The sequence below is a fragment of the Platichthys flesus genome, chromosome 19, assembly GCF_949316205.1.
Source record: "Platichthys flesus chromosome 19, fPlaFle2.1, whole genome shotgun sequence".
Classification (NCBI taxonomy): domain Eukaryota; kingdom Metazoa; phylum Chordata; class Actinopteri; order Pleuronectiformes; family Pleuronectidae; genus Platichthys; species Platichthys flesus.
This window is the reverse complement of record NC_084963.1, coordinates 5334617-5345865: the sequence shown is the minus strand read 5'-3', so window position 1 is coordinate 5345865 and position 11249 is coordinate 5334617. Positions and strand designations below refer to the sequence as shown.

Below are 11249 nucleotides of genomic sequence, written 5' to 3'. Positions count from 1 at the left end.
AAATATTTAAAACAAAAATTAAACAGGACGGCTGTATGAAAACTGAATTTAAGAATGTGTTGCATCCAGTTTCATAAAATAAATATAAAAAAATCTGTTTTTAAAAAGAAAAAGACAACCAGACATTAAAACTATTTAATTTACAGCTTGTTGATACATTTATACAAATGTTTTCCCTTCATCGTAACCTTTACTACACCAGCATGAAATATAAAGAAATCTAAAGTTTAAATACAAGAACAGCGAACCTTTTGTATTTGTGATAGATAGATAGATAGATGGATACTATATTAATCCCGTGGGAAATTCTGAAAATGCCACATGAACCCATAAAAGTGCATTAATAAATCAATGCATACAATAAAAATAATGTTGCACGATTTTCTAGTAAGTACCATTCAAATAGTTGATTGCAGTTTATAGTGCTTTACCACTAAATTAAAAAACTAAAACTATCACAAGTGTAAACGAAAAAGCCATTTTTTCTTTGCTCTTAGACAAACAAATACACAAAAATAATTTACAACAAAGCACAAACTTGAATGAAAACAATTAAACCCAGAGCAATGCAATCACAATAAAAACTGATCTTCAGAAGTGTCGCTCCCAAATGAAATCCTAGTATCCATCCAGTTTTAGGCCTCTTCTTTCCTTCCAGCAGGAATTTAATATATATGTGATGTTAACATAAATAAAGTGATAGTTTGAGTTATATTTAATCCTTTCACAAAAGCAAACATGATCTTTTCACAGTATAAAAAAAAAGGGACTTTTCGTATCTGACGCAAACCCTGAAAACTCTGTGTCATGTTGAAACAAGTGTACGAGGTGGTGAACATGTCACGGATCCTTTTGAGGAAGTTTCATCAAAGTTTTCAATCCGCGGCTCCATGACGTTCGGCCGCATCAGGGTCGAAAGTTCAAAAACAGCTTTCAGCAGTTTGTTGTACTGGTTTGAACTCATTTCAAGTGCATGAGGGGGGAAGGAGTGCAACATTCAACTGCACCACTAGATGTCACTAAATTTCTACACACTGAACCTTTAAGTGGTTTCATGTATAAAAACAAAGTCAATCAATGTGTCTTTTACTGAACTGGAACACAAGTGAAGGGGGTGGGATATTACCCATGATCCCCGGCTTCCTGAACCAGACGATCTGCAGCTGAAACAAATCCACCAAATTTTGTTTAGAATTCTTCATATTTTAACAAGTTTCCTGCTGAACATTGGAGAAAAACTCAGATTTTTAACAACTTCTGAGTATTTTTAACTGATCTGCAGTTCAGCAACACCCTTTAATTTAATTCAGTTCCACACTTGTCACGGTGTGAAGCGAGAAAAAAGAGTAAACATTTGGAAACTGCTATTTATGGGTTTCGTAAAATGTTGATGAAAAGATAAAATGTATGTTTCCTTGTGTAACAGCTTTACAACAAGAGTAGGAACTCCTTTCCCGCATCGCATCCAGTTACGGGAAGTGAGTCTCCTGCGTTTCACGTTTCAGTTCCCGTCGGCCTTGTGCTGAGGTTAACTCTCTGCCGGTGAATCAGTCGCCCAGAACCCGTCTGTACCGCTGACTCGACTGAGGCGACCTGCAGCCCAAGATACTGGAGGAATGAAACAGTGGCTCAGGTTTTTTTATCAGAGGATTTTAAGTAAACCTGCAAACTGATATTCTGATGTGCAGCAGCAGTCTACCTGATGGGTATCATCCCCAGGACAGTGAAGATGCTGGAGAGCGTGAAGATGAAGCCCGGGAACCAGTCCAGGGTTCTCTGGTAGATCTTGGTATAGGCAGGGATGTAGGTCAGACCGGCGACCTTCAGAGTCAGCTGCAGGGAGGTGAGAGTGGTGCCTGATGGGAAGGAGGAGGAGGAGTGAGGAGTAGTTTGACCCTTTGAAGAAATGAGCTGATTTCCTTTGACCGGGAGTCAGATAAGAAGATAAATATCATTCTCATGTCTGTGCAGGAGATATGAAGCTGTGGTCAACAGCTTGATCTCAGCTTAAAGATTGATTTAATAAAGATAATTCACGTGTCTCTTGTCTACTACACTTTATCTCAATAAATAATATCTATTGATTTTTATAATCATCCTTATTCTGTTTTGTGCCTAAAACATTTTGATGTAAAGGTATATTTTTCAAAGGAATGTTGTTTGCTTGATTTTCAGAAAGATCATGCAGAAAACACAGGATGGATTTCCTCTAAACTTGGAGAGACAGAATACATTGTTACATTGGCACAAGTTTCCCTAGAGAATAATTGACGGATCTTGAAGAAGAAAATGTCATATTTCGGTTTATTCAGATATCTATGATGAGTGTGTGAACTTTGGTTCCTTGTTTGTGTGTGTGGACAGGAAAGAGATTGGTATTTCAGGTGTGTGTGAAGTGAGATCACCTCTAAGCAAACACACTGATAATAAATAACCCTGGTCCTGTATTCATCAGTTATCTGTGTGTGTGTGTGTGTGTGTGTGTGTGTGTGTGTGTGTGCGTGTATGTGTGAGGAAGCATGGCAATGACTTGTGGGTGAACAAGATCTTGAAATAGGTCATGATTTGAGTATAAACTGGTTTGACTGGCCTAACAGGGATATTTCTAATACACACTACTCCTGCAGAGTAAAACTAAAACTAATGTTCACTTGATCTATATGAAAATGAAGAGATGTCTGTAGCCTGAGATCAGAGGGAAATAAAGAACTAATAATAAAGGGTGTCAAACTTTTAACAACCGTGGGATAATTAATGAGTCACGAACACAACCAGGCTCCACAGGCTTCTTGTCCTCCACCGATGGAAACACCCAGTTGTTCTTTCACATGGCAGCACAGAGCAATGATGGGCCATGTGAAAGGATAATCTATTAAACAGATTTCACAATTTTTGGATGTACTTTCTGCCAAAGGAATATTTAGATTTGACCTCCACAGAGGAGCTAATGTTTCCCCCCCCCGTCCATTAGTTTGGTTTGTTTTATAAACAAGATGATGCAAAAACAACACAGGACGGATTAGAGTGAGAGGAGCTAATTCAATTGTGGTGCTGATCCAGGAACTGTTTGTTTTCTTAAACTTTCTTTAACGTTGATTCTCAGACGATAACTCATGGATCCTGATGTGACTGAGATCTAGTGAGTAAGAATGTGGTGTGTTTGTCCTTAGCAGAGGAATTTGATCCAGGGCCAGTTTTTAAAAAGCTGGTTCCGCCTCACGTCTGCTGCTGCTGTGTCACAGAGCTGCTCCTTCAACACACTTAACATCACACATTGATTATAACAATGTAGGAGGATCATTCTTTTGGATTATTCATGGGAATTTTCCTTTTTTTCAATCTAATTTCCACCAAAGAAATAGCTCATCTAAAATCTGTGTGTGAAAATCTGTTATTTTTGAGATTTACATGGCCGGACCCTTTGATAATGTAAAACTGTTTGCAACTGTCAGTAGCAGCTGAGGCTCTAAATCCAAACACACACAGACACACACACGAACACACACACACACACACACAGGCTGCAGACTCACCATATGAGGAGGATGGAACCTGTTGTGAGAGCAGGGATCTGATCGTTGGCATCGGGATGAGAGCGAAGAGGGTGAGCGTGCGAGCTGCGGACAAATCAACACTCAGTCATTATTATTATTCTCCCCCCCCCCCCCTCCACAAAGTGAACAAGATGCACAATATGAACCAACTCTGGAACAGGTACAGTCTCTAGTTCTGTTATTAACAGATTAGACATTTAAGGAAATGACAAGCTTTTAGTGTATCGAGCGCTGGGGGAAGAATAAGATGTTTATGGCTTCTACTCACTTGCACTTCCTGATCTTTGTTCCTATTTCTAAAGTTTTTTAACGACGACATGAATCTTCTTAGAAACGTTTGTGTTTGATTCAGACGAAGAACGATTTGAATACACTTCCCCTTTCTCACTCCTGCTCCAGGGCTGACAGATCTGTCCAGAAACGTCTGGCTGTGAGAAACCATAGTTACCTCGACCTTTAACCTCAAATCTCATATCAGTTTATCCTTGAGTCCATGTGGGGAATTACAGGCATTCCTGAGATATCGCATCAGCAACAATGGGACAAATGGACTGAACCTGAAAACCCTAATGCCTCCGTCCACGGGAATCACCAGCAAAGAGGCTTCAAAGCTCTGATTCCAGCTTGTCTAATAATTTGTTGTGGGTTTTATAGCAAAGTAAATAGAATATATTTGGGATTTAAAATGAAAAAATAACCAGATTTTTATCCATTCTTTTCAATATTTTCTGATTTATAGACTTAACTTTTATACGTTTTTAAAGTATACACAAATTAAGAAAAGGATTAAACCTGATGAATCAATATAATCTGATAAATGTTAAGGAGGTGATAATAGATAACGCTTCTGTTTTATTTTCCGAAGTTAAAAAAAAAGGCGGGTACACAGGTCGCCATCACAAATTGTGTCCCTGTCTCACCGAGGTAGAACATGTAAGTTGCTGTGACGAAGGACATGAAGTAGATCCCCGAGGCGAAGGAGAACATGCCGATCAGGATGAGCGTGACGTCGCCGAAGCAGCGACGAAACAAGATGACGCCGACGAAGCTGGTGAGGAAAATCGTGCAGCCGGCTGCGTTCCCGTAACCAACCTGGAGGAAGAGAGGGAATAAAGATAGTGAACGGATGAGAAAATACAAGAAGATAAAATAAAAAACTCAACAACTGGTAAATGTTACCTGAGCGGCTGTCCAGCTGAGCGGCTCTTTCAACACGAACACGCCCAGTATTTCTATGGCTCCGCCCACAGCGAAGTCGTACAGGAAGGCGGCGGCGAACAGCAGAACGATGTTCACCCTGTTGATGCCGACAGGCGCCTCATCAACAGCCAGGAGGTTACCGTCCTCCTCAGACTCACTGATGGACACTTGTTTCACCTTTAATCAAGACGGACACACACTTAAAGGTTCAGTGTGTAGGATTTAGTGACACCTAGTGGTGAAGTTGCATTTTGCAGCTGAATACCCCCCACCTCACCCTCCCCTTCCAAACATGAGAGAGAACCTGTGGTAGCCTTCAGTTGGCATGAATACTCAAAAGGTGTTTAGTTTGTCCAGTCTGGGCTACTGTAAAAAACATGGCGGCCTCCGTAGAGAGGATCCGCCACTGATTTGAATATAAAGTATTTAAATATAAAGGGTTCATTCTAGAGTAAAGAAAACAACCATTAGTGCAACTTCACGAGGGATTATTTAATATTCAATTTCTGCCAATAGAACAATTTGACCTAAATCTTACACACTGGACCTTTAACATCTGCATCATCAACATCTGTAACATCTGTACACTTCTCAGTGAAATATTAGCTCCCTGATGAATTTAGGGATAGAAGTACCACAAGTCACGCTTTCACTTCCTCTGTGATATTATTCCTACCACACACACACACACAGACACACACAGACACACACACTGACCTGCAGCAGCACGATGGAGTGTATGAAACAGAGCAGGTTCAGCAGCGTGGCCACGATGAGCAGGACGACTCCGTTTCCCAGACCGGAGCTGTTCACCTGGAACAGATGACCCGAGATCAAGCTGCCCACCAGCCCCGTGGCCCCGTACAGCAGCTCCACCCGCATCAGCGCCTGCACCACAACACACAGCTTGTTTCAAAACCAACCACACCTCACGTCCAAACTGAGTCTCTATTAAACTGATTTCCACCAAACTCGTAGGAGAACAGAACCCATGACTGCCACATTGGGCATATTTTAGTATTTTTTAAGAGATTCCTGCTTCATGGGAAGAAAATCTGCAGGAATTAGTGAACAATTTATATAATTATTCAGTTTGCAAGATATCAACTAACAACCTATTTACCTCATCCACCAAATTGTTGTAAAAAATGTACAAATATCGAGTTATGATACATGGTCTTTGACATATTTATCATCATCTCTCAAAACTTACATTTAACGTATGACTTTCACTTTATCGTGCTTAGCCATTATTTATGTTTCCTTTACTGTGTCGTTTTGCCATTACCGTTAAATTAGGTACATTTATATATTTTTTGTTGCTGATGTTAGATTTAGTAACATATCATTTTTCATCTTGGTTATTTTTGTTGTTGTTTTTGACGCTTTGTATTATTCTTTTTATTTTTCATCTTTTTGATTCATGGCTGTTTTGAAAGGTGCTTTAAAAATAAAGTTATTTTTTGTATTTTGTGTTGTTTGTATAATATTAATATTGTTTGTATATTACCTATTTTTAAGTGGTTAGACAGCACCAATGCATCGTCATTTAACAATTACATTATTAAAGTTTTGTCACGCTTATAATAAACTATTATTTTAATTTAATGACATCTAAATTAGATTTACCTTGGAGCGGTCAGTGGCCAAGGAGCCCAGCGACGCCAGCGTCATGAGGCCGGGCCAGAAAGCGCAGTAGCCGCCGGACAGCCCGAAGACAACCGCGGCCCCGAACATCAGCTCCAGGGGCAGCCGGAGGATGAGCACCAGGAGCAGGGCGAGCCGGGACAGCGCGTACCCGCCAAGGGGCACCACGATGGGGGCTTTCCTCCAGCCGCGGTCGCTCAGCCTGGCCAGCAGCAGCGCCGGGAGGATGGGCACGAAGCGGATGATCAGGTTGTAGGTCATGTAGAAGTCGGTCATGGCTTTCTGCCGGCTCGCCTCCTCGGACTGACCCGGGTACGAGGCGTCGGAGCTGCGGTCCCGGACCACCAGCAGCAGCGCGGTGTCGAAGAAGCAGCTGCCCAGCTGCTCCAGCACAACGATCGGCTCGATCTGACGGAGCACCGCGGAGGCAGCTTGACACCACCTCCGTGTCCCCATGGTTCGCTCAGGAACTGGGTGAGTGTGTGATTCAAGCCCGAGGAGAGACGCAGAAGACCGGGTTGGTTCTGAAGGAATTTCCAACACATGAACCAGAGAAAACACTGTCACACCCACTTCCTCCTCACGTGTCCACAACTTTGGAGAAACAGTCTGTTGTTCAAACTGAAAGTAACTCAACATCTGGAGTAACTTTCATGATGAGGTTCGAAGTCATTTATTCCAGACAACTCCCCTCTAAGATCCTGCTGCTGGTTTGACTGGTTGGCTTTAATGGTTTTTCCATGAAGACACATTTTGATCTATTTTCAATATTATACTTAAAGGGATAGGTCACCCAAAAAAGGAGAATTCACTGATTATCTTCTCACAACTATGTCTAGTGTTTGAGTCCTATAAGGGGGGGCGATGTTTTCTGAGTTTTAATTTCTTTATGAAAAGTGCCACATACATAAAACAAGTTATTATTATTTGTCTGAGAGGTGGAGGATGATCCTTTTAAGATGTTCATACTTCTGCTCACTGATGTCATCACAGGACTAACATGTGAGTATTTGTTCGTCTCATAAGTGTCAAAATAAAAGCATGTGTGTGTGTGTGTGTGTGTAAACAAACCACTCAGAGACCCGGCATCTACACGTTTTGTTTTTAATGAGAAAATATTCATAATATGTATAGTAGATGTATAACTGTGAGCCTTACACGTGCTATAAAATAACAAAGCAGAGTATGAGCATACAAGTGGTTAACATAGGGACAGAGGTTATACACGAATACGTGATCGATTGCCTTGTCACACACACTGAAGCTCGGTGCGACAATAAGCTACCAGCGTCTTCAAATGATAAATAAATCTCCTCTGCACCGTCAATTCAAACGACAAAAGCATAATAATAATAATAATAATAAGAAGAAGAAGAGTAAATCACACAGTAATGAATCCTCTGGGTGTTTGGGATGTCTGTTACCTTTTCAAAAGTGTTTAGTGAGAATCGCAGCAGGTTTTTTGAAGCAGAAATGATTTTGTGTCTGTTAATAATACAAAAAAAAAAATTGTGCTGAGAATAGGCCACAGGAAAACAATCATTCATCACAAGGAATGATCCATTATTCATCCTGGCAATAAAAGCTCACATTTCCACTATTTCTCTTTGGAAAGCATTAAGAGCCACAATGACTAAAATATGCATTTAAAAAAAATAAGATGTCTGCTAGCTTGAGTCATGTCTGGAAAATCCCAAATAAGTCTTGTGCTAAGAATGAATCTCAAATCAGGATCAGCAATACAGCACTTCCTTGTTGTACTTGTGATATCGATAACACACTTTCCTTTACATTCTCATAAAAAGAACACCCTCATTGTTTATCATTAAATACTTATTTCCCCTTTTGTATATTATTAAAAGTTTATAAAAACAAGAACAAGGACGATTCTATGGAACCAATGTGAGTTTTTGTTTCATGGGGAAATGTTTGCACATTAGTGAAGTCACTAGTTTTCACTTCTGGGTGGTGAAGCAGCTGGCACACGCGTTTGGCATCATTTGCCAACTGGGAATTTTCCTTTAAATACGAAACAATACAGATTCATAATCATCAAGTGAGAGAATTTGTCCTACAAAACATTTTTTTTACATTTTGTGCAATTTTACCTCAATTTCCTTTGAATTTCAGATATTTATTGGATGGTTTTGTTCAGGGGGAGCAGACAGAGAAGTCAGGGACTTTGCTGAAGGACACTTGATCAAAACTTGAACCCTTTGATTTACAGAAAAGAAAATATCATAATCCTGTATAAAAAAAAATCTGGATGGCTTCAAAATAAAGAGTGAAAAGTGGTTCACAAACACTGCATCCACATTTCTACTTTCAATCCTCACTTATTTACCGATTGTGTTTGCAGCGTGTTCTTGTGATTTCATTTCAAACAGAAACATCGTTCTCTACAACGGGACTTTCCACAGTATCATCAGTCTCTTCTTCGTCCATTTCAACAAAACAAGAAAATCACGGCGTCCTGCAAAATCAATATATCTCTCTGAATATCAACATTCGCTTTTGGTATCACAACTTTGTTATAAAAAGCTTTTTTTCCTCAATATATATTTGTTTCATCAAACTTTATCCTCAGTTAGATCATTTATCAAATACACAGTCCTACCTCGGTATAATACATGAAAACAAACTGCTCACATCAGAAAGCACAGGTTCGACCGAGCGGCGGAGCCAGTGAAGGTAAAATAAGTGTTTTTTTTATGTAAAGAATATAAAACCCTGGACCCAGCCCTTTCTTTATTTAACACATTCTGACACAAACATAACCTGCAGCTAGCTTCCCTTCCCCCCCGGCCTGTCTCCTCCTGCACACTGAAGAATAGTGACTTGTTTATATGGGGCTGTGTATTCTCTTTAAAGTCTACAGAAAAGGATAGGAGAGGATAGACTACATCACACCTGTGAAGCGTTCGACCTTGAACTGACAGGTCGAAGGTGAAGCTGCAGGTTTCCTCCCTGACGCTCGAGGGCTGCTGCACACGAGAGGATTTCAACTCTTGACTGATTTTAAAAACGTTCCAGACTTCAAATCTCACAGAAACTCGCAATATCTTCTTCTTCTTCAGTCCATTTATGGCAGTTGGCAACTTTTAAACACATTACCGCCCCCTCCTGAACGTGAGTGTGAAACACTCGTGTGAATATACTTAACTTCAGAAGAAAAACAAAGAATTTTCTCTCTCTCTCTCTCTCTCTCTCTCTCACGCTATTAAGGGTTTCTTGAGGAGCTGATTATCGTAAAATATCAAACATGATCTCGAATCGATTCAGATTTAAGCGAGACTCAGACTCAACCGGTGGAATTACGAATGTTTTGTAAACCCCTCACACTTCAGGATTATTTGAGCAGATAATCCTCACAGAGTGACCTCAAGCGATTGTCGGAAAGAGCAAATTGGGTCTAAAATCGCCCTGATCGTCCTCTAGTGTGCAGCAGCCTCAAAGTCGCCACTTGAGATTTAATGCAGGTGCTTGAAGGGGAAGCTCAGAGCGACGTGTTGTCTGTGTGTTATTTCGGAAAGTGATGCTTGGGTTACAATCCTGTTAAACATCACATCCTCTCTGCAGTAGCATCCAAACCATCAAAACCAGTATCAGCACACACCCGCTCATCTACTGCATCATCTTCCCACACATTCTAAAGATCACTGCGGTTTATCATCAAGCTCACATCGCCAAAACCATCATTCCCATCAGGTCTCAGGCGACCTGTCGTAATAAAATCTTTAGATCTCAGCCTGCATTTCAACTAGAAAGTGAAAAGTCCTATGAATACTTAAGTCATTCAGCGTCTACCAGCCAGTAAAAAACCTTCTGTCCCATATAAACCTCTGCAGAACGTCCTTAAACCACCATAAACCCTTTCAAAGTGTCACTCACTGCAACACTTCAAGTGTCTCTCACATATTCTTTGTCTTTTAACTCCTCTTCAGTCGTCAGGTCCAAAAATCGATCTCCTCGATGAGAGCCATCGGTCGAGCCGGCGTTTCACGTGATCATCAGAATACTATAAGTAAAATAAATACTGTTTCCTTCCTTTCTTTGTCCTTTCTCCTCCTGTTTGCATTTCTTCCTTCATCCTCCTCTATCTCCTCCTTCCGACCAAGTCCCTTCACCGTCTCTAAAAAGGAACTGTTTTACTCTTATTCCTCCTCCTCCTCCTCTTCCTCCTCCTCCTCTTCTTCCTCCTTTCCTTCCTCATTGGCGTAGAGGCCGGCTTCCCACCTCAGCGCCATGTCGCTTTTCCTCCTGGTGACACGAGTGGCCTCCAGAACCTGACGAACACAAAACAAACAATCAGACGTATGGACTTTCATTTTTGCTGCGAGCTAAGAAGTGGTTCAAACCCATGCTTTGTTCCGTCACAAACAAAACACACCACAGTGACTTTAATGTGCCGTGCATGTCAAACACTGAAGGAGCGCCTGGTTAGATCGTCCTGCAATGATGGTTTCACGTCTGAGCCACGTTTTTTTTAAATAATACAGCAAAATGAAGCGCACCTGCAATATCTGTCAATAAAAACAATCACACATTTAATATTGATATTTACAACAAAGGATTCATGCTTGAACACCAAAACTGTTTCATAACTTAATCCTCAAACTCTTGTCTCTCTCTCACATGCACACACACACACACACACACACACACACACACACACACAAACACACAAACACACACACACACACACACACTCTTACAAACACCCATCTTCACACAAGGGGGACATTTCTCTGTGAGCAGGATTCAGGGTGAAGGTGAGGTAGATGCGGGTGGAAGGTGCGATCCTGAGATCTGACGGATCAAAGCTCACACACCCAAATCAATGGACAG

At 40.9% G+C, this 11249-nt stretch overlaps 2 protein-coding genes across 4 annotated transcripts in view; both read right to left on the bottom strand.

Annotated features, from left to right (window-relative positions):
• Nucleotides 1-120: 120 nt before the first annotated feature.
• LOC133975544 (solute carrier family 46 member 2) lies at nt 121-6935 on the bottom strand. The gene is made up of 7 exons (XM_062413516.1): nt 6384-6935; nt 5472-5642; nt 4734-4931; nt 4475-4646; nt 3534-3617; nt 1700-1856; nt 121-1608 (listed from the first exon to the last, which is right to left on the bottom strand). The coding sequence occupies exons 1-7, from the start codon at nt 6855-6857 to the stop codon at nt 1548-1550; spliced, it is 1317 nt and encodes a 438-aa protein (XP_062269500.1). The 5' UTR covers nt 6858-6935; the 3' UTR covers nt 121-1547.
• A 556-nt stretch (nt 6936-7491) lies between these two features.
• The window catches only part of LOC133975526 (PALM2-AKAP2 fusion protein), a 68512-nt gene continuing 64754 nt past the window's right edge, over nt 7492-11249 (bottom strand). For all 3 annotated transcript variants that reach the window (XM_062413495.1, XM_062413496.1, XM_062413497.1), the window contains one exon: nt 7492-10687. In XM_062413495.1, coding sequence (XP_062269479.1) covers nt 10556-10687 — 132 coding nt within the window. In that variant the 3' untranslated portion in view covers nt 7492-10555. The remainder of the gene's footprint in view (nt 10688-11249) is intronic.